At 55.0% G+C, this 25,800-nt stretch overlaps 2 protein-coding genes across 4 annotated transcripts in view; one reads left to right on the top strand and one right to left on the bottom strand.

Annotated features, from left to right (window-relative positions):
• CFAP44 (cilia and flagella associated protein 44) overlaps positions 1-1,547 on the bottom strand; it is a 55,192-nt gene extending 53,645 nt beyond the window's left edge. For both annotated transcript variants that reach the window (XM_072138958.1, XM_072138959.1), the window contains exons 1-2: positions 1,440-1,547; positions 1,009-1,080 (exon numbers count right to left, since the gene is read on the bottom strand). In XM_072138958.1, coding sequence (XP_071995059.1) covers positions 1,009-1,080; positions 1,440-1,470 — 103 coding nt within the window. In that variant the 5' untranslated portion in view covers positions 1,471-1,547. The remainder of the gene's footprint in view (positions 1-1,008; positions 1,081-1,439) is intronic.
• A 99-nt stretch (positions 1,548-1,646) lies between these two features.
• On the top strand, positions 1,647-4,928 carry COX17 (cytochrome c oxidase copper chaperone COX17). 2 transcript variants are annotated; one of them, XM_072138960.1, is made up of 4 exons: positions 1,647-1,794; positions 3,918-4,045; positions 4,613-4,723; positions 4,795-4,928. In XM_072138960.1, exons 2-3 carry the CDS (start codon positions 3,927-3,929, stop codon positions 4,695-4,697), a joined length of 204 nt encoding a protein of 67 aa, XP_071995061.1. In that variant the 5' UTR covers positions 1,647-1,794; positions 3,918-3,926; the 3' UTR covers positions 4,698-4,723; positions 4,795-4,928. The 2 variants fall into 2 exon arrangements, with proteins under 2 accessions (XP_071995061.1, XP_071995062.1); XM_072138961.1 differs by lacking the exon at positions 1,647-1,794 and adding an exon at positions 3,317-3,329.
• Positions 4,929-25,800: the final 20,872 nt, after the last annotated feature.

Genomic DNA, 25,800 nt, shown 5'->3' with positions numbered 1-25,800 from the left:
TGTCCTGTCCCCCCAAGTGTCAGCGTGTCCCTGTCCTGTCCCCCCAAGTATCAGCGTGTCCCTGTCCTGTCCCCCCAAGTGTCAGCGTGTCCCTGTCCTGTCCCCCAAGTGTCAGCGTGTCCTTGTCCTGTCCCCCAAGTGTCAGCGTGTCCCTATCCTGTCCCCCCAAGTGTCAGCGTGTCCTGTCCCCCCAAGTGTCAGCGTGTCCCTGTCCTGTCCCACAAGTGTCAGCGTGTCCCTCTCCTGTCCCCCAAGTGTCAGCGTGTCCCTGTCCCCCAAGTGTTAGCGTGTCCCTGTCCTGTCCCCCAAGTGTCAGCGTGTCCCTGTCCCCCAAGTGTCAGCGTGTCCCTGTCCTGTCCCCCCAAGTGTCAGCGTGTCCCTGTCCTGAACCCCAAGTGTCAGCGTGTCCCTGTCCTGTCCCCCAAGTGTCAGCGTGTCCCTGTCCTGTCCCCCAAGTGTCAGCGTGTCCCTGTCCTGTCCCCCAAGTGTCAGCGTGTCCCTGTCCTGTCCCCCCCAAGTGTCAGCGTGTCCCTGTCCTGTCCCCCCAAGTGTCAGCGTGTCCCTGTCCTGTCCCTCCCAAGTGTCAGCGTGTCCCTGTCCTGTCCCCCCAAGTGTCAGCGTGTCCCTGTCCTGTCCTCCCAAGTGTCAGCGTGTCCCTGTCCTGTCCCCCCAAGTGTCAGCGTGTCCCTGTCCTGTCCCCCCAAGTGTCAGCGTGTCCCTGTCCCCCAAGTGTCAGCGTGTCCTTGTCCTGTCCCCCCCAAGTGTCAGCGTGTCCCTGTCCTGTCCCCCCAAGTGTCAGCGTGTCCCTGTCCTGTCCCCCCCAAGTGTCAGCATGTCCCTGTCCTGTCCCCCCAAGTGTCAGCGTGTCCCTGTCCTGTCCCCCCAAGTGTCAGCGTGTCCCTGTCCTGTCCCCCAAGTGTCAGCGTGTCCCTGTCCTGTCCCCCAAGTGTCCCTGTCCTGTCCCCCAAGTGTCCCTGTCCTGTACCCCCGGTCGCTGGGATTTTGTACCCTGATCTCCGGGTCGGCTGGTCCCGTCCTCTGGTTCTGTTCGTCCTTCCTTCTCCTCAGAGATGTCGGTTCCTGTGATACAGTAAATAAAGATTCGGTTTCAGGGTTTTAGTTTCAGGGACTTTCCTCCTCCTCATCGTGTCGGGGTCTAATCTCTTTGGATTAGACCCCGGGCGGAGACAATGTGGCGGGAAAACGATGTACATAATTAATAATAATAAGGTAATTAATGACCTCCAGGGACTTGTTTCGTTACTTTGTGACAATATAATGACCCCAATGTAACTGAAAAAAAGTGACCAGTCATGTGACGTCTGACTACGACTACAGCGACCAATCACACAAAGGCGCAAATAATCCATCAATACAAACTACTCCACACAAAAATGAAGTAAAAGTGACAGAAATGTCCCCCCCCCCCCGCCACCCACCTGCCCCCTCTGCCTCCTCCATGGCCGCCATCTTTGTTGCCACGGTTGCTAGGATATCAGATACCCGGCGTCTCCTGGTCACCTCGGCAGCAGCCGGCACGTGACCACCCCACCACGCCCCCTGCCTGCTACTATTGGACGGCGCTGTCGGTCACGGGGGTGGGGCTTCTATGGCGCTGGGATTGCACTTACACAGCTCTGCCTCTAGATGCCGCTGTGAGATAACGGCGTGGCTACGAGGTTGGTTAGGTATAAACTACACTTCCGGGCATGCTTAGCGAGAGGACTGCAGCTCCCAGTGTCCTCAGCGAGCGCCTGCGCAGTACAGCTGTGTCCGGATTGTCTTGTGTAACACGTGAGTAGTAGAGGTCGGGGGGCTTGTGTGTATGGGGAAGGGGCAGTGACATGATGGGGGTAGTAGTAGTAGAGGTGCAGTGTGTATGGGGAGGGGGCAGGGACATGATGGGGGTAGTAGTAGTAGAGGTGCAGTGTGTGTGGGCAGGGACATGATGGGGTAGTAGTAGTAGTAGAGGTGCAGTGTGTGTGGGCAGGGATATGATGGGGGTAGTAGTAGAGGTGCAGTGTGTGTGGGTAGGGACATGATGGGAGTAGTAGTAGTAGAGGTGCAGTGTGTGTGGGGTGGGGTGGGGTATGATGGGGGTAGTAGTAGAGGTGCAGTGTGTGTGGGCAGGGACATGATGGGGGTAGTAGTAGAGGTGCAGTGTGTGTGGGCAGGGACATGATGGGGGTAGTAGTAGAGGTGCAGTGTGTGTGGGCAGGGACATGATGGGGGTAGTAGTAGAGGTGCAGTGTGTGTGGGCAGGGACATGATGGGGGTAGTAGTAGAGGTGCAGTGTGTGTGGGCAGGGACATGATGGGGGTAGTAGTAGAGGTGCAGTGTGTGTGGGCAGGGACATGATGGGGGTAGTAGTAGAGGTGCAGTGTGTGTGGGCAGGGACATGATGGGGGTAGTAGTAGAGGTGCAGTGTGTGTGGGCAGGGACATGATGGGGGTAGTAGTAGTAGAGGTGCAGTGTGTGTGGGCAGGGACATGATGGGGGTAGTAGTAGTAGAGGTGCAGTGTGTGTGGGCAGGGACATGATGGGGGTAGTAGTAGTAGAGGTGCAGTGTGTGTGGGCAGGGACATGATGGGATTAGTAGTAGTTGAGGTGCAGTGTGTGGGCAGAGACATGATGGGGGTAGTAGTAGTAGAGGTGCAGTGTGTGTGGGGTGGGGTGGGGTATGATGGGGGTAGTAGTAGAGGTGCAGTGTGTGTGGGCAGGGACATGATGGGGGTAGTAGTAGAGGTGCAGTGTGTGTGGGCAGGGACATGATGGGGGTAGTAGTAGAGGTGCAGTGTGTGTGGGCAGGGACATGATGGGGGTAGTAGTAGAGGTGCAGTGTGTGTGGGCAGGGACATGATGGGGGTAGTAGTAGTAGAGGTGCAGTGTGTGTGGGCAGGGACATGATGGGATTAGTAGTAGTTGAGGTGCAGTGTGTGTGGGCAGGGACATGATGGGATTAGTAGTAGTTGAGGTGCAGTGTGTGGGCAGAGACATGATGGGGGTAGTAGTAGTAGTAGAGGTGCAGTGTGTGTAGTATCAGGGTTGTCTCCTGTATGTAGGATCGCTGTATCTGAGGTGACAGTGGGTATATGTGATAGATTCAGGCCGGACCCTGACTCCACATTATACACCCCCCTCATCATGTATCGAGACCACCACATAGACCTCACATAATAATACTAATTCTTTATTTATATAGCGCACACAGATTACGCAGCGCTGCACAGAGCTTGTCACCATTCAATTCTCCACTATTTTCAAGATCTCTGCTTGCTGTCAGTGAATAGCAATGTTCCCGAGGCTGAGCACTTGCCCTTGTGTAACACTTGTCACCTCTGAGGGTTTGTTACAGTTGTATCTGGGGGCGAGGCCACACATAGCAAACCCTGAGTCCTGGTCACTTCTTTATATAGCAGCGCACGGGGGATCGGGCTGAGCTCCGCCTCTGGGCGGTTCTTGTTAGATACTTTAAAGACAAAGTCGTTCAGGTTCAACCCAAGAAGGGAAGAGATTGGATGAGGAAGGGATTTAGGGGCAGTGAGGTCGGGGCAGTTGCGTATATTGAAGGGGGGGTTATTTATAAAACATTTGACTCAATTTTTTGGACAATGGGGTGAATATGACTCCAGAATTGTAAAACACATTTTTTGGTCCATTTTTCTCACGTTTGTCAGTTTTCGGGGCGTTCTTGCAGCTGTTTGTCATTGATGTGCCTTTAGTCATGAGCAGAGACGTTGCTGGAGCCGTCAGATCAGGAATTATGGGGAAGGTCACGAGTCTGGTCCCAAAATACTGTGACACTTGAGGAGAGGTAGCAGGAGAGAGGGGGGGCGTAGTGCCTGGGGTGTGTAACCTCTCCTCACCTCTAGGGTCTCTGTGTGCAGGGGGTGACCGGCTGTTATTCTGTCCTGTAGAATCCCATCATGTCCTCGTTTGCTGCTGCAAGTTGTGAGTCGACCTCTGGGATCCCAGAGACACAGGAGAAGAAGCCCTTGAAGCCGTGCTGCGCCTGTCCGGAGACCAAGAAAGTGCGGGATGCCTGGTGAGTGTGTGGGGAGCGCCCCCTAGAGACCTCGAAGGAATAATACACATGATCCCTGAGGAGTCAGGGGGTCTTGGTGCCACCAGTTGCACGTGTTAGACACCGGCTGGACTGAGCCACAGGGTTCTGCTGCAGGTTTGTGATATAATCATACACTGGTATCAGCCGCTCCGTGATCCCCTGCACATAGGAGCAATGAGGGTCCGAGACCATCCTCTGCTACAGGGATTTCTCTGATGGACAATCCTCAAAGTCATGTTCAGTCTAATGCACCACAGGGGGTAAAAGGGGACTTGTTGTCCTGTTAAAAAAACAGATGTCCTATTGTTTGGACATCCCCCCCCTCCCCCCCCAAATACCATCAGACCCTTTAAAGGAACGTGTCCCCAGAGGTCAGATTCACATCTAACAAGCCATACATGCCTGGGCCAGCAGGGGGCGCTCCTATGAGCTCTGGCATCACTAGGACTGCTATGTGTGAAGGGTCGGGGGTCCCTGCTCTGTAAACAATTGGCACATTATAGACTCCCCAGACATATAACTCATGAGTGACTTTGCTCCCCCCAGTATCATCGAGAAGGGAGAGGAGAAGTGCCAGGACCTGATCGAGGCTCACAAGGAGTGTATGAGGGCCCTGGGCTTCAAGGTGTGAGTGCGTCCGGGGGTCTGGAGTGGACGGTAAGTAGTCTGGAGGACTGTTACACACAGTGACCACCGGGGGCAGCGCTCACATGTTCCTCCTCTTCCAGGGTGTGTCGTGTGCTGAGTGAAGATGTAACTTATTTCATGGTGTGAGACTGGAGGACGAGATGTGGAGACCGAAGAGTCAATCAGATCTACCGGAAAATCCAATCATTAAAGTTTATTTTTGAATTATAAATAAGTTCTGTGTAATATCTGAGCCGGCAGAGTCGTCATACATAACCAAACCCCGGAGGGGAGCAAAACATTGGCCCTTTAATATATGCGCTGGGTGGATGGGGCACAACAATTACATTTCCCAAAAGTCGCCCGGCTTGTGACCACAAAGCCCTTATCAATCCACCAGGGCGAGAGTAAATATATAAAATGTGACCTTTATAAGTCTGCTAGTAAGAACGGTGTCCACACTATAACTCGGGGATACAGGGCCTCTGTCCTTGATACTGTGTAGTGATACATACAAGGAGGGTTCCCCCAGTCATAGATTGGAAAGCAGCAGCGCTGTTCATCCCTGTGGTGTAAGCCCATGCATGAACGCTTAGCACTCACCAGGAGCCCCTAGAGAATTACTTTCTCATAGTCCCTAATACTTAATGGCAAATGTGGAGCTCAGTCTACTGCACTTTAAAATTGTCAAACAGATCAGCTTAGCCCACCCAATATGTTGTGCCCGACTAGCATCATCAGGGGGTTAAGGGCGGACTACTACAGAGCCCCAGGGGCCTATATGTGATACTACTACAGAGCCCCGGCCCGGCCTATATGTGATACTGCTACAGAGCCCCGGCCTATATGTGATACTACTACAGAGCCCCGGCCCGGCCTATATGTGATACTGCTACAGAGCCCCGGCCTATATGTGATACTACTACAGAGCCCCGGCCCGGCCTATATGTGATACTACTACAGAGCCCCGGCCTATATGTGATACTACTACAGAGCCCCGGCCCGGCCTATATGTGATACTACTACAGAGCCCCGGCCTATATGTGATACTACTACAGAGCCCCGGCCCGGCCTATATGTGATACTACTACAGAGCCCCGGACCGGCCTATATGTGATACTGCTACAGAGCCCCGGCCTGGGCCTATATATGATACTACTACAGAGCCCCGGCCCGGCCTATATGTGATACTACTACAGAGCCCCGGCCCGGCCTATATGTGATACTACTACAGAGCCCCGGCCCGGCCTATATGTGATACTACTACAGAGCCCCGGCCCGGCCTATATGTGATACTACTACAGAGCCCCGGCCCGGCCTATATGTGATACTACTACAGAGCCCCGGCCCGGCCTATATGTGATACTACTACAGAGCCCCGGCCCGGCCTATATGTGATACTACTACAGAGCCCCGGCCTATATGTGATACTACTACAGAGCCCCGGCCCGGCCTATATGTGATACTACTACAGAGCCCCGGCCCGGCCTATATGTGATACTACTACAGAGCCCCGGCCTATATGTGATACTACTACAGAGCCCCGGCCCGGCCTATATGTGATACTACTACAGAGCCCCGGACCGGCCTATATGTGATACTGCTACAGAGCCCCGGCCTGGGCCTATATATGATACTACTACAGAGCCCCGGCCCGGCCTATATGTGATACTACTACAGAGCCCCGGCCCGGCCTATATGTGATACTACTACAGAGCCCCGGCCCGGCCTATATGTGATACTACTACAGAGCCCCGGCCCGGCCTATATGTGATACTACTACAGAGCCCCAGCCCGGCCTATATGTGATACTACTACAGAGCCCCGGCCTATATGTGATACTACTACAGAGCCCCGGCCCGGCCTATATGTGATACTGCTACAGAGCCCCGGCCTATATGTGATACTACTACAGAGCCCCGGCCCGGCCTATATGTGATACTGCTACAGAGCCCCGGCCTATATGTGATACTACTACAGAGCCCCGGCCCGGCCTATATGTGATACTACTACAGAGCCCCGGCCCGGCCTATATGTGATACTACTACAGAGCCCCGGCCCGGCCTATATGTGATACTACTACAGAGCCCCGGCCTATATGTGATACTACTACAGAGCCCCGGCCCGGCCTATATGTGATACTGCTACAGAGCCCCGGCCTGGGCCTATATATATGATACTACTACAGAGCCCCGGCCCGGCCTATATGTGATACTACTACAGAGCCCCGGCCCGGCCCGGCCTATATGTGATACTACTACAGAGCCCCGGCCCGGCCTATATGTGATACTACTACAGAGCCCCGGCCCGGCCTATATGTGATACTACTACAGAGCCCCGGCCCGGCCTATATGTGATACTACTACAGAGCCCCGGCCCGGCCTATATGTGATACTACTACAGAGCCCCGGACCGGCCTATATGTGATACTACTACAGAGCCCCGTCCCCGCCTATATGTGATACTACTACAGAGCCCCGGCCCGGCCTATATGTGATACTACTACAGAGCCCCGGCCCGGCCTATATGTGATACTACTACAGAGCCCCGGACCGGCCTATATGTGATACTGCTACAGAGCCCCGGCCTGGGCCTATATATGATACTACTACAGAGCCCCGGCCCGGCCTATATGTGATACTACTACAGAGCCCCGGCCCGGCCTATATGTGATACTACTACAGAGCCCCGGCCCGGCCTATATGTGATACTACTACAGAGCCCCGGCCCGGCCTATATGTGATACTACTACAGAGCCCCGGCCCGGCCTATATGTGATACTACTACAGAGCCCCGGCCCGGCTTATATGTGATACTGCTACAGAGCCCCGGCCCGGCCTATATGTGATACTACTACAGAGCCCCGGCCCGGCCTATATGTGATACTACTACAGAGCCCCGGCCCGGCTTATATGTGATACTGCTACAGAGCCCCGGCCCGGGCCTATATGTGATACTACTACAGAGCCCCGGCACGGCCTATATGTGATACTGCTACAGAGCCCCGGCCCGGCCTATATGTGATACTACTACAGAGCCCCGGCCTATATGTGATACTACTACAGAGCACCGGCCCGGCCTATATGTGATACTACTACAGAGCCCCGGCCTATATGTGATACTGCTACAGAGCCCCGTCCCGGCCTATATGTGATACTGCTACAGAGCCCCGTCCCGGCCTATATGTGATACTACTACAGAGCCCCGGCCCGGCCTATATGTGATACTACTACAGAGCCCCGGCCCGGCCTATATGTGATACTACTACAGAGCCCCGGCCTATATGTGATACTGCTACAGAGCCCCGGCCTATATGTGATACTACTACAGAGCCCCGGCCTATATGTGATACTGCTACAGAGCCCTGGCCTGGGCCTATATGTGATACTACTACAGAGCCCCGGCCCGGCCTATATGTGATACTACTACAGAGCCCCGGCCCGGGCCTATATGTGATACTACTACAGAGCTCCGGCCTATATGTGATACTACTACAGAGCCCCGGCCTATATGTGATACTACTACAGAGCCCCGGCCCGGCCTATATGTGATACTACTACAGAGCCCCGGCCTATATGTGATACTACTACAGAGCCCCGGCCCGGCCTATATGTGATACTGCTACAGAGCCCCGTCCCGGTCTATATGTGATACTACTACAGAGCCCCGGCCTATATGTGATACTACTACAGAGCCCCGGCCCGGCCTATATGTGATACTACTACAGAGCCCCGGCCCGGCCTATATGTGATACTACTACAGAGCCCCGGCCCGGCCTATATGTGATACTACTACAGAGCCCCGGCCTATATGTGATACTACTACAGAGCCCCGGCCCGGCCTATATGTGATACTACTACAGAGCCCCGGCCTATATGTGATACTACTACAGAGCCCCGGCCCGGCCTATATGTGATACTACTACAGAGCCCCGGGCCGGCCTATATGTGATACTACTACAGAGCCCCGGCCCGGGCCTGTATGTGATACTACTACAGAGCCCCGGCCTATATGTGATACTACTACAGAGCCCCAGGGGCCTATATGAGATACTACTACAGAGCCCCGGCCCGGCCTATATGTGATACTACTACAGAGCCCCGGCCTATATGTGATACTACTACAGAGCCCCGGCCCGGCCTATATGTGATACTGCTACAGAGCCCCGGCCCGGCCTATATGTGATACTGCTACAGAGCCCCGGCCCGGGCCTATATGTGATACTGCTACAGAGCCCCGGCCTATATGTGATACTGCTACAGAGCCCCGGCCTGGGCCTATATGTGATACTACTACAGAGCCCCGGCCCGGCCTATATGTGATACTACTACAGAGCCCCGTCCCGGACTATATGTGATACTACTACAGAGCCCCGGCCCGGCCTATATGTGATACTACTACAGAGCCCCGGCCCAGCCTATATGTGATACTACTACAGAGCCCCGGCCCGGCCTATATGTGATACTACTACAGAGCCCCGGCCCGGCCTATATGTGATACTACTACAGAGCCCCGGCCCGGGCTATATGTGATACTACTACAGAGCCCCGGCCTATATGTGATACTACTACAGAGCCCCGGCCCGGCCTATATGTGATACTACTACAGAGCCCCGGCCTATATGTGATACTGCTACAGAGCCCCGGCCTATATGTGATACTGCTACAGAGCCCCGGCCTATATGTGATACTACTACAGAGCCCCGGCCCGGCCTATATGTGATACTACTACAGAGCCCCGGCCCGGGCCTATATGTGATACTACTACAGAGCCCCGGCCTATATGTGATACTACTACAGAGCCCCGGCCTATATGTGATACTACTACAGAGCCCCGGCCCGGCCTATATGTGATACTGCTACAGAGCCCCGGCCTATATGTGATACTGCTACAGAGCCCCGTCCCGGTCTATATGTGATACTGCTACAGAGCCCCGGCCTATATGTGATACTGCTACAGAGCCCCGGCCCGGTCTATATGTGATACTACTACAGAGCCCCGGCCCGGCCTATATGTGATACTACTACAGAGCCCCGGCCCGGCCTATATGTGATACTGCTACAGAGCCCCGGCCCGGGCCTATATGTGATACTGCTACAGAGCCCCGGCCTATATGTGATACTGCTACAGAGCCCCGGCCTGGGCCTATATGTGATACTGCTACAGAGCCCCGGCCCGGCCTATATGTGATACTACTACAGAGCCCCGTCCCGGACTATATGTGATACTACTACAGAGCCCCGGCCCGGCCTATATGTGATACTACTACAGAGCCCCGGCCCAGCCTATATGTGATACTACTACAGAGCCCCGGCCCGGCCTATATGTGATACTACTACAGAGCCCCGGCCTATATGTGATACTACTACAGAGCCCCGGCCCGGCCTATATGTGATACTGCTACAGAGCCCCGGCCTATATGTGATACTACTACAGAGCCCCGGCCCGGCCTATATGTGATACTGCTACAGAGCCCCGGCCTATATGTGATACTACTACAGAGCCCCGGCCCGGCCTATATGTGATACTACTACAGAGCCCCGGCCCGGCCTATATGTGATACTACTACAGAGCCCCGGCCCGGCCTATATGTGATACTACTACAGAGCCCCGGCCCGGCCTATATGTGATACTACTACAGAGCCCCGGCCTATATGTGATACTACTACAGAGCCCCGGCCCGGCCTATATGTGATACTGCTACAGAGCCCCGGACCGGCCTATATGTGATACTGCTACAGAGCCCCGGCCTGGGCCTATATATGATACTACTACAGAGCCCCGGCCCGGCCTATATGTGATACTACTACAGAGCCCCGGCCCGGCCTATATGTGATACTACTACAGAGCCCCGGCCCGGCCTATATGTGATACTACTACAGAGCCCCGGCCCGGCCTATATGTGATACTACTACAGAGCCCCGGCCCGGCCTATATGTGATACTACTACAGAGCCCCGGCCTATATGTGATACTACTACAGAGCCCCGGCCCGGCCTATATGTGATACTACTACAGAGCCCCGGCCCGGCCTATATGTGATACTACTACAGAGCCCCGGCCTATATGTGATACTACTACAGAGCCCCGGCCCGGCCTATATGTGATACTGCTACAGAGCCCCGGACCGGCCTATATGTGATACTGCTACAGAGCCCCGGCCTGGGCCTATATATGATACTACTACAGAGCCCCGGCCCGGCCTATATGTGATACTACTACAGAGCCCCGGCCCGGCCTATATGTGATACTACTACAGAGCCCCGGCCCGGCCTATATGTGATACTACTACAGAGCCCCGGCCCGGCCTATATGTGATACTACTACAGAGCCCCGGCCTATATGTGATACTACTACAGAGCCCCGGCCCGGCCTATATGTGATACTGCTACAGAGCCCCGGCCTATATGTGATACTACTACAGAGCCCCGGCCCGGCCTATATGTGATACTGCTACAGAGCCCCGGCCTATATGTGATACTACTACAGAGCCCCGGCCCGGCCTATATGTGATACTACTACAGAGCCCCGGCCCGGCCTATATGTGATACTACTACAGAGCCCCGGCCCGGCCTATATGTGATACTACTACAGAGCCCCGGCCTATATGTGATACTACTACAGAGCCCCGGCCCGGCCTATATGTGATACTGCTACAGAGCCCCGGCCTGGGCCTATATGTGATACTGCTACAGAGCCCCGGCCCGGCCTATATGTGATACTACTACAGAGCCCCGGCCCGGCCTATATGTGATACTACTACAGAGCCCCGGCCCGGCCTATATGTGATACTACTACAGAGCCCCGGCCCGGCCTATATGTGATACTACTACAGAGCCCCGGCCCGGCCTATATGTGATACTACTACAGAGCCCCGGCCCGGCCTATATGTGATACTACTACAGAGCCCCGGCCCGGCCTATATGTGATACTACTACAGAGCCCCGGACCGGCCTATATGTGATACTACTACAGAGCCCCGGCCTATATGTGATACTACTACAGAGCCCCGGCCCGGCCTATATGTGATACTACTACAGAGCCCCGGCCCGGCCTATATGTGATACTGCTACAGAGCCCCGGACCGGCCTATATGTGATACTGCTACAGAGCCCCGGCCTGGGCCTATATATGATACTACTACAGAGCCCCGGCCCGGCCTATATGTGATACTACTACAGAGCCCCGGCCCGGCCTATATGTGATACTACTACAGAGCCCCGGCCCGGCCTATATGTGATACTACTACAGAGCCCCGGCCCGGCCTATATGTGATACTACTACAGAGCCCCGGCCCTGCTTATATGTGATACTGCTACAGAGCCCCGGCCCGGCCTATATGTGATACTACTACAGAGCCCCGGCCCGGCCTATATGTGATACTACTACAGAGCCCCGGCCCGGCTTATATGTGATACTGCTACAGAGCCCCGGCCTATATGTGATACTGCTACAGAGCCCCGTCCCGGCCTATATGTGATACTGCTACAGAGCCCCGTCCCGGCCTATATGTGATACTACTACAGAGCCCCGGCCCGGCCTATATGTGATACTACTACAGAGCCCCGGCCCGGCCTATATGTGATACTACTACAGAGCCCCGGCCTATATGTGATACTGCTACAGAGCCCCGGCCTATATGTGATACTACTACAGAGCCCCGGCCTATATGTGATACTGCTACAGAGCCCTGGCCTGGGCCTATATGTGATACTACTACAGAGCCCCGGCCCGGCCTATATGTGATACTACTACAGAGCCCCGGCCCGGGCCTATATGTGATACTACTACAGAGCTCCGGCCTATATGTGATACTACTACAGAGCCCCGGCCTATATGTGATACTACTACAGAGCCCCGGCCTATATGTGATACTACTACAGAGCCCCGGCCTATATGTGATACTACTACAGAGCCCCGGCCCGGCCTATATGTGATACTGCTACAGAGCCCCGTCCCGGTCTATATGTGATACTACTACAGAGCCCCGGCCTATATGTGATACTACTACAGAGCCCCGGCCCGGCCTATATGTGATACTACTACAGAGCCCCGGCCCGGCCTATATGTGATACTACTACAGAGCCCCGGCCCGGCCTATATGTGATACTACTACAGAGCCCCGGCCTATATGTGATACTACTACAGAGCCCCGGCCCGGCCTATATGTGATACTACTACAGAGCCCCGGCCTATATGTGATACTACTACAGAGCCCCGGCCCGGCCTATATGTGATACTACTACAGAGCCCCGGGCCGGCCTATATGTGATACTACTACAGAGCCCCGGCCCGGGCCTGTATGTGATACTACTACAGAGCCCCGGCCTATATGTGATACTACTACAGAGCCCCAGGGGCCTATATGAGATACTACTACAGAGCCCCGGCCCGGCCTATATGTGATACTACTACAGAGCCCCGGCCTATATGTGATACTACTACAGAGCCCCGGCCCGGCCTATATGTGATACTACTACAGAGCCCCGGCCCGGCCTATATGTGATACTGCTACAGAGCCCCGGCCCGGGCCTATATGTGATACTGCTACAGAGCCCCGGCCTATATGTGATACTGCTACAGAGCCCCGGCCTGGGCCTATATGTGATACTACTACAGAGCCCCGGCCTATATGTGATACTACTACAGAGCCCCGTCCCGGACTATATGTGATACTACTACAGAGCCCCGGCCCGGCCTATATGTGATACTACTACAGAGCCCCGGCCCGGCCTATATGTGATACTACTACAGAGCCCCGGCCCGGCCTATATGTGATACTACTACAGAGCCCCGGCCCGGCCTATATGTGATACTACTACAGAGCCCCGGCCCGGGCTATATGTGATACTACTACAGAGCCCCGGCCTATATGTGATACTACTACAGAGCCCCGGCCCGGCCTATATGTGATACTACTACAGAGCCCCGGCCTATATGTGATACTGCTACAGAGCCCCGGCCTATATGTGATACTGCTACAGAGCCCCGGCCTATATGTGATACTACTACAGAGCCCCGGCCCGGCCTATATGTGATACTGCTATAGAGCCCTGGCCTGGGCCTATATGTGATACTACTACAGAGCCCCGGCCCGGCCTATATGTGATACTACTACAGAGCCCCGGCCCGGGCCTATATGTGATACTACTACAGAGCCCCGGCCTATATGTGATACTACTACAGAGCCCCGGCCTATATGTGATACTACTACAGAGCCCCGGCCCGGCCTATATGTGATACTGCTACAGAGCCCCGGCCTATATGTGATACTGCTACAGAGCCCCGTCCCGGTCTATATGTGATACTGCTACAGAGCCCCGGCCTATATGTGATACTGCTACAGAGCCCCGGCCCGGTCTATATGTGATACTACTACAGAGCCCCGGCCCGGCCTATATGTGATACTACTACAGAGCCCCGGCCCGGCCTATATGTGATACTGCTACAGAGCCCCGGCCCGGGCCTATATGTGATACTGCTACAGAGCCCCGGCCTATATGTGATACTGCTACAGAGCCCCGGCCTGGGCCTATATGTGATACTGCTACAGAGCCCCGGCCCGGCCTATATGTGATACTACTACAGAGCCCCGTCCCGGACTATATGTGATACTACTACAGAGCCCCGGCCCGGCCTATATGTGATACTACTACAGAGCCCCGGCCCGGCCTATATGTGATACTACTACAGAGCCCCGGCCCGGCCTATATGTGATACTACTACAGAGCCCCGGCCCGGCCTATATGTGATACTACTACAGAGCCCCGGCCCGGGCTATATGTGATACTACTACAGAGCCCCGGCCTATATGTGATACTACTACAGAGCCCCGGCCCGGCCTATATGTGATACTACTACAGAGCCCCGGCCTATATGTGATACTGCTACAGAGCCCCGGCCTATATGTGATACTGCTACAGAGCCCCGGCCTATATGTGATACTACTACAGAGCCCCGGCCCGGCCTATATGTGATACTGCTATAGAGCCCTGGCCTGGGCCTATATGTGATACTACTACAGAGCCCCGGCCCGGCCTATATGTGATACTACTACAGAGCCCCGGCCCGGGCCTATATGTGATACTACTACAGAGCCCCGGCCTATATGTGATACTACTACAGAGCCCCGGCCTATATGTGATACTACTACAGAGCCCCGGCCTATATGTGATACTACTACAGAGCCCCGGCCCGGCCTATATGTGATACTACTACAGAGCCCCGGCCCGGTCTATATGTGATACTGCTACAGAGCCCCGGCCTATATGTGATACTGCTACAGAGCCCCGTCCCGGTCTATATGTGATACTGCTACAGAGCCCCGGCCTATATGTGATACTGCTACAGAGCCCCGGCCCGGTCTATATGTGATACTGCTACAGAGCCCCGGCCTATATGTGATACTGCTACAGAGCCCCGGCCTATATGTGATACTGCTACAGAGCCCCGGCCTATATGTGATACTGCTACAGAGCCCCGGCCTATATGTGATACTGCTACAGAGCCCCGGCCTATATGTGATACTGCTACAGAGCCCCGGCCTATATGTGATACTGCTACAGAGCCCCGGCGCGGCCTATATGTGATACTGCTACAGAGCCCCGGCCTATATGTGATACTGCTACAGAGCCCCGGCCTATATGTGATACTGCTACAGAGCCCCGGCCTATATGTGATACTGCTACAGAGCCCCGGCCTATATGTGATACTGCTACAGAGCCCCGTCCCGGTCTATATGTGATACTACTACAGAGCCCCGGCCTATATGTGATACTGCTACAGAGCCCCGGCCCGGTCTATATGTGATACTGCTACAGAGCCCCGGCCTATATGTGATACTGCTACAGAGCCCCGGCCTATATGTGATACTGCTACAGAGCCCCGGCCTATATGTGATACTGCTACAGAGCCCCGGCCTATATGTGATACTGCTACAGAGCCCCGGCCTATATGTGATACTGCTACAGAGCCCCGGCCTATATGTGATACTGCTACAGAGCCCCGGCCCGGCCTATATGTGATACTACTACAGAGCCCCGGCGCGGCCTATATGCGATACTGCTACAGAGCCCTGGCCTATATGTGATACTACTACAGAGCCCCGGCCTATATGTGATACTACTACAGAGCCCCGGCCTATATGTGATACTACTACAGAGCCCCGGTCTATATGTGATACTACTACAGAGCCCCGGTCTATATGTGATACTACTACAGAGCCCCGGTCTATATGTGATACTACTACAGAGCCCCGGTCTATATGTGATACTACTACAGAGCCCCGGTCTATATGTGATACTACTACAGAGCCCCGGCACGGCCTATATGTGATACTACTACAGAGCCCTGGCGCAGCCTATATGTGATACTGCTACAGAGCCCCGGCCTATATGCGATACTACTACAGAGCCCTGGCGCAGCCTATATGCGATACTGCTACAGAGCCCCGGCCCGGTCTGTATGTGATACTACCACAGAGCCCCGGCCTATATGTGATACTACTACAGAGCCCCGGCCCGGTCTATATGTGATACTACCACAGAGCCCCGGCCTATATGTGATACTACTACAGAGCCCCGGACCGGCCTATATGTGATACTACTACAGAGCCCTGGGCTATATGTGATACTACCACAGAGCCCGGTCTACATGTGATACTACTACAGAGCCCCGGCCCGGTCTACATGTGATACTACTACAGAGCCCCGGCCCGGTCTACATGTGATACTACTACAGAGCCCCGGCCCGGTCTACATGTGATACTACTACAGAGCCCCGGCCCGGTCTACATGTGATACTGCTACAGAGCCCCGGCCTATATGTGATACTGCTACAGAGCCTCGGTCTACATGTGATACAATACAGAGCCCCGGACCGGCCTTTATGTGATACTACTACAGACCCTGGACCGGGCCTATATGTGATACTGCTACAGAGCCCCGGTCTACATGTGATACTACTACAGAGCCCCGGCCTGGCCTATATGTGATACTACTACAGAGCCCCGGCCTATATGTGATACTACTACAGAGCCCCGGCCTGGCCTATATGTGATACTACTACAGAGCCCCGGTCTACATGTGATACTACTACAGAGCCCCGGACCGGCCTTTATGTGATACTACTACAGACCCTGGAACGGGCCTTTATGTGATACTACTACAGAGCCCCGGCACGGCCTATATGTGATACTGCTACAGAGCCCCGGCCTATATGCGATACTACTACAGAGCCCCGGCCCGGCCTATATGTGATACTACTACAGAGCCCCGGCCCGGCCTATATGTGATACTGCTACAGAGCCCCGGCCTATATGCGATACTGCTACAGAGCCCCGGCCCGGTCTATATGTGATACTACTACAGAGCCCCGGCCTATATGTGATACTGCTACAGAGCCCCGGCCTATATGTGATACTACTACAGAGCCCCGGACCGGCCTATATGTGATACTACTACAGAGCCCCGGTCTATATGTGATACTACCACAGAGCCCGGTCTACATGTGATACTACTACAGAGCCCCGGCCCGGTCTACATGTGATACTACTACAGAGCCCCGGACCGGCCTATATGTGATACTACTACAGAGCCCCGGCCCGGTCTACATGTGATACTACTACAGAGCCCCGGCCCGGTCTACATGTGATACTACTACAGAGCCCCGGCCTATATGTGATACTGCTACAGAGCCCCGGACCGGCATTTATGTGATACTACTACAGACCCTGGACCGGGCCATATGGAATACTACAGTCATGGCGATAAGTTTTGAGAATGATACAAATGTTAATTGTTACAAAGTCTCCGGCATCAGGTGTTATAATGGTAATTTGCATATTCTCCAGAAAGTTATAGAGAGCGATCAGCTTATCAGCAATTCATTGCAAAGTCAGTATTTGCCTCGAAAATGAACTTTTTCCCCCAAAACACATTTCCGCTTCATTGCAGGCGCCTTAGGCGGAGCAGCGGCCATGGTGTCAGTGATGTCTCCAGTAACACAGGTGCGGGGGCTGATGGGGACAGGGCTGGGGACAATGTGTCATGTGTAAGTAACAATCACCACTGGGCAGTATAATAGGAGCAGGTAACATGGTGTCAGTGATGTCTCCAGTAACACAGGTGCGGGGGCTGATGGGGACAGGGCTGGGGGACAATGTGTCATGTGTAAGTAACAATCACCACTGGGCAGTATAATAGGAGCAGGTAACATGGTGTCAGTGATGTCCCCAGTAACACAGGTGCGGGGGCTGATGGGGACAGGGCTGGGGACAATGTGTCATGTGTAAGTAACAATCACCACTGGGCAGTATAATAGGAGCAGGTAACATGGTGTCAGTGATGTCCCCAGTAACACAGGTGCGGGGGCTGATGAGGACAGGGCTGGGGACAATGTGCCATGTGTAAGTAACAATCACCACTGGGCAGTATAATAGGAGCAGGTAACATGGTGTCAGTGATGTCTCCAGTAACACAGGTGCGGGGGCTGATGAGGACAGGACTGGGGACAATGTGTCATGTGTAAGTAACAATCACCACTGGGCAGTATAATAGGAGCAGCGGCCATGGTGTCAGTGATGTCTCCAGTAACACAGGTGCGGGGGCTGATGAGGACAGGACTGGGGACAATGTGTCATGTGTAAGTAACAATCACCACTGGGCAGTATAATAGGAGCAGGTAACATGGTGTCAGTGATGTCTCCAGTAACACAGGTGCGGGGGCTGATGGGGACAGGGCTGGGGACAATGTGTCATGTGTAAGTAACAATCACCACTGGGCAGTATAATAGGAACAGGTAACATGGTGTCAGTGATGTCCCCAGTAACACAGGTGCAGGGGCTGATGGGGACAGGGCTGGGGACAATGTGTCATGTGTAAGTAACAATCACCACTGGGCAGTATAATAGGAGCAGGTAACATGGTGTCAGTGATGTCTCCAGTAACACAGGTGCGGGGGCTGATGGGGACAGGGCTGGGGACAATGTGTCATGTGTAAGTAACAATCACCACTGGGCAGTATAATAGGAGCAGCTGCCATGGTGTCAGTGATGTCCCCAGTAACACAGGTGCGGGGGCTGATGAGGACAGGGCTGGGGACAATGTGTCATGTGTAAGTAACAATCACCACTGGGCAGTATAATAGGAGCAGGTAACATGGTGTCAGTGATGTCTCCAGTAACACAGGTGCGGGGGCTGATGGGGACAGGGCTGGGGACAATGTGTCATGTGTAAGTAACAATCACCACTGGGCAGTATAATAGGAGCAGGTAACATGGTGTCAGTGATGTCTCCAGTAACACAGGTGCGGGGGCTGATGGGGACAGGGCTGGGGACAATGTGTCATGTGTAAGTAACAATCACCACTGGGCAGTATAATAGGAGCAGGTAACATGGTGTCAGTGATATCTCCAGTAACACAGGTGCGGGGGCTGATGGGGACAGGGCTGGGGGACAATGTGTCATGTGTAAGTAACAATCACCACTGGGCAGTATAATAGGAGCAGGTAACATGGTGTCAGTGATGTCTCCAGTAACACAGGTGCAGGGGCTGATGGGGACAGGGCTGGGGACAATGTGTCATGTGTAAGTAACAATCACCACTGGGCAGTATAATAGGAGCAGGTAACATGGTGTCAGTGATGTCTCCAGTAACACAGGTGCGGGGGCTGATGGGGACAGGGCTGGGGACAATGTGTCATGTGTAAGTAACAATCACCACTGGGCAGTATAATAGGAGCAGGTAACATGGTGTCAGTGATGTCTCCAGTAACACAGGTGCAGGGGCTGATGGGGACAGGGCTGGGGACAATGTGTCATGTGTAAGTAACAATCACCACTGGGCAGTATAATAGGAGCAGGTAACATGGTGTCAGTGATGTCTCCAGTAACACAGGTGCGGGGGCTGATGGGGACAGGGCTGGGGGACAATGTGTCATGTGTAAGTAACAATCACCACTGGGCAGTATAATAGGAGCAGGTAACATGGTGTCAGTGATGTCTCCAGTAACACAGGTGCGGGGGCTGATGGGGACAGGACTGGGGACAATGTGTCATGTGTAAGTAACAATCACCACCGGGCAGTATAATAGGAGCAGGTAACATGGTGTCAGTGATGTCTCCAGTAACACAGGTGCGGGGGCTGATGGGGACAGGGCTGGGGACAATGTGTCATGTGTAAGTAACAATCACCACCGGGCAGTATAATAGGAGCAGGTAACATGGTGTCAGTGATGTCTCCAGTAACACAGGTGCGGGGGCTGATGAGGACAGGGCTGGGGACAATGTGTCATGTGTAAGTAACAATCACCACTGGGCAGTATAATAGGAGCAGGTAACATGGTGTCAGTGATGTCTCCAGTAACACAGGTGCGGGGGCTGATGGGGACAGGGCTGGGGGACAATGTGTCATGTGTAAGTAACAATCACCACTGGGCAGTATAATAGGAGCAGGTAACATGGTGTCAGTGATGTCTCCAGTAACACAGGTCCGGGGGCTGATGGGGACAGGGCTGGGGACAATGTGTCATGTGTAAGTAACAATCCACCCCTGTACACTTTACAAGGAGGCTGGTGCTTGGCATCATTGTTTCTCTTCTGTTAACCATGGTTATCTCTAAAGAAACACATGCAGTCATCATTGCACTGCACAAAACTGTCCACAGGGAAGAGTATCGCAGCGAGAAAGATGTCACCTCAGTCACCGATCTATCGCATCATCAAGGAATCCAAGGAGAGAGGCTCCATTGTTACCAAAAAGGCTCCAGGAGCCCAAGAAGGACCAGCAAGCGCCAGGAGTATCTCTTACAAGTGTCTCAGCTTGGGGACGGGGCTCCCAGCATCGCAGAGCTCAGGAATGGCAGCAGCAGGTGTGAGGCATCTGCACGCACTGTGACACTGCGGATATTCTGCAGTAGGTGCAGGGAGTGGACGCTGAGGACTGGGGGACAGACGGATATTCTGCAGGAGGTGCAGGGAGTGGACGCTGAGGACTGGGGGACAGACGGATATTCTGCAGGAGGTGCAGGGAGTGGACGCTGAGGACTGGGGGACAGACGGATATTCTGCAGGAGGTGCAGGGAGTGGACGCTGAGGACTGGGGGACAGACGGATATTCTGCAGGAGGTGCAGGGAGTGGACGCTGAGGACTGGGGGACAGACGGATATTCTGCAGGAGGTGCAGGGAGTGGACGCTGAGGACTGGGGGACAGACGGATATTCTGCAGGAGGTGCAGGGAGTGGACGCTGAGGACTGGGGGACAGACGGATATTCTGCAGGAGGTGCAGGGAGTGGACGCTGAGGACTGGGGGACAGACGGATATTCTGCAGGAGGTGCAGGGAGTGGAGGCTGAGGACTGGGGGACAGACGGATATTCTGCAGGAGGTGCAGGGAGTGGAGGCTGAGGACTGGGGGACAGACGGATATTCTGCAGGAGGTGCAGGGAGTGGACGCTGAGGACTGGGGGACAGACGGATATTCTGCAGGAGGTGCAGGGAGTGGACGCTGAGGACTGGGGGACAGACGGATATTCTGCAGGAGGTGCAGGGAGTGGACGCTGAGGACTGGGGGACAGACGGATATTCTGCAGGAGGTGCAGGGAGTGGACGCTGAGGACTGGGGGACAGACGGATATTCTGCAGGAGGTGCAGGGAGTGGACGCTGAGGACTGGGGGACAGACGGATATTCTGCAGGAGGTGCAGGGAGTGGACGCTGAGGACTGGGGGGGGGGGTCATTGTCTCTGATGAATCCCCTTTCCGATTGTTGGGAGAAGACAAGGTGAGCGATGCCCCAGTCCTGTCTCCTGCACCTGTAAAGCCTCCTGCAGCCATTCATGTGTGGGGGGGGGGGGGGCTTCTCAGCCAAGGGAATCGCCCTAAAAACACCTCCATGAATAAAGAATGGAGCAGAATGTCCTCCAGGAGCCGCTTCTCCCAACCCTCCAGGAGCAGATGGTGATGAGCAGAGCCTCCTCCAGCATGATGGAGCACCGGCCATAAAGGGGAGAACTAAATGGCTCCGGGAACAGAACACAGAGATTCTGGGTCCATGGCTCCAGGAACAGAACACAGAGATTCTGGGTCCATGGCTCCGGGAACAGAACACAGAGATTCTGGGTCCATGGCCCGGGAACAGAACACAGAGATTCTGGGTCCATGGCCCGGGAACAGAACACAGAGATTCTGGGTCCATGGCCCAGGAACAGAACACAGAGATTCTGGGTCCATGGCCCGGGAACAGAACACAGAGATTCTGGGTCCATGGCCCAGGAACAGAACACAGAGATTCTGGGTCCATGGCTCCGGGAACAGAACACAGAGATTCTGGGTCCATGGCCCGGGAACAGAACACAGAGATTCTGGGTCCATGGCTCCGGGAACAGAACACAGAGATTCTGGGTCCATGGCCCGGGAACAGAACACAGAGATTCTAGGTCCATGGCCCGGGAACAGAACACAGAGATTCTGGGTCCATGGCCCGGGAACAGAACACAGAGATTCTGGGTCCATGGCTCCGGGAACAGAACACAGAGATTCTGGGTCCATGGCTCGGGGAACAGAACACAGAGATTCTGGGTCCATGGCCCGGGAACAGAACACAGAGATTCTGGGTCCATGGCCCGGGAACAGAACACAGAGATTCTGGGTCCATGGCCCGGGAACAGAACACAGAGATTCTGGGTCCATGGCCCGGGAACAGAACACAGAGATTCTGGGTCCATGGCCCGGGAACAGAACACAGAGATTCTGGGTCCATGGCTCCGGGAACAGAACACAGAGATTCTGGGTCCATGGCCCGGGAACAGAACACAGAGATTCTGGGTCCATGGCTCCGGGAACAGAACACAGAGATTCTGGGTCCATGGCTCCGGGAACAGAACACAGAGATTCTGGGTCCATGGCCCGGGAACAGAACACAGAGATTCTGGGTCCATGGCTCCGGGAACAGAACACAGAGATTCTGGGTCCATGGCCCGGAGACTCCCCAGATCTTATCCCATTGAGAACTTGTGGTCAATCATCAGGAGACAGAGGACAAACAAAACCGACACATTGTGACAGAATGCAGCAGTGATTGTGCAGGAATGGACGGCGATCAGTCAGGATCTGGTGCAGGAGGTGAGTGAGAGCTGCCAGGGAGAATTGCAGAGGTCCTGAAGAAGAAGGAGAGGTCCTGCAGATACTGACTCGCTGCAGTAACTCCTCCTACCTGACAATAAAAGCTTCTGCTCCCCATAATATGATTGCACTTGTATCTCTGTATGTGATAAACATCTGACAGACCAGAGGGACACATCATGTGACAAGAGGAGATTGTGTCATTCTCAGGACTTATGGCCAGGACTGTACTACAGACCCCCGGCCCGGGCCATAAGTAACACTACAGACCCCCGGCCCGGGCCATAAGTAACACTACAAACCCCCGGCCCGGGCCATAAGTAACACTACAGACCCCCGGACCGGGCCATAAGTAACACTACAGACCCCCGGACCGGGCCATAAGTAACACTACAGACCCCCGGACCGGGCCATAAGTAACACTACAGACCCCCGGACCGGGCCATAAGTAACACTACAGACCCCCGGACCGGGCCATAAGTAACACTACAGACCCCCGGACCGGGCCATAAGTAACACTACAGACCCCCGGACCGGGCCATAAGTAACACTACAGACCCCCGGACCGGGCCATAAGTAACACTACAGACCCCCGGACCGGGCCACAAGTAACACTACAGACCCCCGGACCGGGCCACAAGTAACACTACAGACCCCCGGACCGGGCCACAAGTAACACTACAGACCCCCGGACCGGGCCATAAGTAACACTACAGACCCCCGGACCGGGCCATAAGTAACACTACAGACCCCCGGACCGGGCCATAAGTAACACTACAGACCCCCGGACCGGGCCATAAGTAACACTACAGACCCCCGGACCGGGCCATATGTAACACTACAGACCCCCGGACCGGGCCATAAGTAACACTACAGACCCCCGGCCCGGGCCATAAGTAACACTACAGACCCCCGGACCGGGCCACAAGTAACACTACAGACCCCCGGCCCGGGCCACAAGTAACACTACAGACCCCCGGCCCGGGCCACAAGTAACACTACAGACCCCCGGACCGGGCCACAAGTGACACTACAGACCCCCGGACCGGGCCATAAGTAACACTACAGACCCCCGGACCGGGCCACAAGTAACACTACAGACCCCCGGCCCGGGCCATAAGTAACACTACAGACCCCCGGCCCGGGCCACAAGTAACACTACAGACCCCCGGCCCGGGCCATAAGTAACACTACAGACCCCCGGCCCGGGCCATAAGTAACACTACAGACCCCCGGCCCGGGCCATAAGTAACACTACAGACCCCCGGACCGGGCCATAAGTGACACTACAGACCGCCGGCCCGGGCCATATGTAACACTACAGACCTCTAACCAAGCAGCCTAGACAATTATTACAGCACAAAACCAGAAAATTAAGGAGACCCCCGAGCAGACACACAATAATAATAACCCAAGAGCCGACCCAAAACATAAAATTATTCACAACTTTCCTGACTAATCTCCCAGGACCCAGAGCAGGGACAGACCTGGGAGAGGTGAGTACAGGACAAGTACTTACCTGGCACCAGCACAAGGCAGGAGGGGACCCAGGAGAGGTGAGTACAGAACAAGTACTTACCCGGCACCAGCACAAGGCAGGAGGGGACCCAGGAGAGGTGAGTACAGAACAAGTACTTACCCGGCACCAGCACAAGGCAGGAGGGGACCCAGGAGAGGCGAGTACAGAACAAGTACTTACCCGGCACCAGCACAAGGCAGGAGGGGACCCAGGAGAGGCGAGTACAGAACAAGTACTTACCCGGCACCAGCACATATCAGGAGGGGACCCGGGAGAGGCGAGTACAGAACAAGTACTTACCCGGCCCCAGCACATGGCAGGAGGGGACCCTGGAGAGGCGAGTACAGAACAAGTACTTACCCGGCACCAGCACATGGCAGGAGGGGACCCAGGAGAGGTGAGTACAGAACAAGTACTTACCCGGCCCCAGCACACGGCAGGAGGGGACCCAGGAGAGGCGAGTACAGAACAAGTACTTACCCGGCACCAGCACAAGGCAGGAGGGGACCCAGGAGAGGCGAGTACAGAACAAGTACTTACCCGGCACCAGCACAAGGCAGGAGGGGACCCAGGAGAGGCGAGTACAGAACAAGTACATACCCGGCACCAGCACAAGGCAGGAGGGGACCCAGGAGAGGCGAGTACAGAACAAGTACTTACTCGGCCCCAGCACAAGGCAGGAGGGGACCCGGGAGAGGAGAGTACAGAACAAGTACTTACCCGGCACCAGCACAAGGCAGGAGGGGACCCGGGAGAGGCGAGTACAGAACAAGTACTTACCCGGCACCAGCACATGGCAGGAGGGGACCCTGGAGAGGCGAGTACAGAACAAGTACTTACCCGGCACCAGCACACGGCAGGAGGGGACCCAGGAGAGGCGAGTACAGAACAAGTACTTACCCGGCACCAGCACAAGGCAGGAGGGGACCCGGTAGAGGCGAGTACAGAACAAGTACTTACCCGGCCCCAGCACACGGCAGGAGGGGACCCAGGAGAGGTGAGTACAGGACAAGTACTTACCTGGCACCAGCACATGGCAGGAGGGGACCCTGGAGAGGCGAGTACAGAACAAGTACTTACCCGGCACCAGCACATGGCAGGAGGGGACCCTGGAGAGGCGAGTACAGAACAAGTACTTACCCGGCACCAGCACATGGCAGGAGGGGACCCTGGAGAGGCGAGTACAGAACAAGTACTTACCCGGCACCAGCACATGGCAGGAGGGGACCCAGGAGAGGCGAGTACAGGACAAGTACTTACCCGGCACCAGCACATGGCAGGAGGGGACCCTGGAGAGGCGAGTACAGAACAAGTACTTACCCGGCCCCAGCACATGGCAGGAGGGGATCCTGGAGAGGTGAGTACAGAACAAGTACTTACCCGGCCCCAGCACACGGCAGGAGGGGACCCAGGAGTGGTACAGAACAAGTACATACCCGGCACCAGCACAAGGCAGGAGGGGACCCAGG

Source organism: Engystomops pustulosus, chromosome 2 (genome assembly GCF_040894005.1).
Source record: "Engystomops pustulosus chromosome 2, aEngPut4.maternal, whole genome shotgun sequence".
Lineage (NCBI taxonomy): Eukaryota > Metazoa > Chordata > Amphibia > Anura > Leptodactylidae > Engystomops > Engystomops pustulosus.
This window is presented reverse-complemented; position numbering and strand designations above follow the sequence as displayed.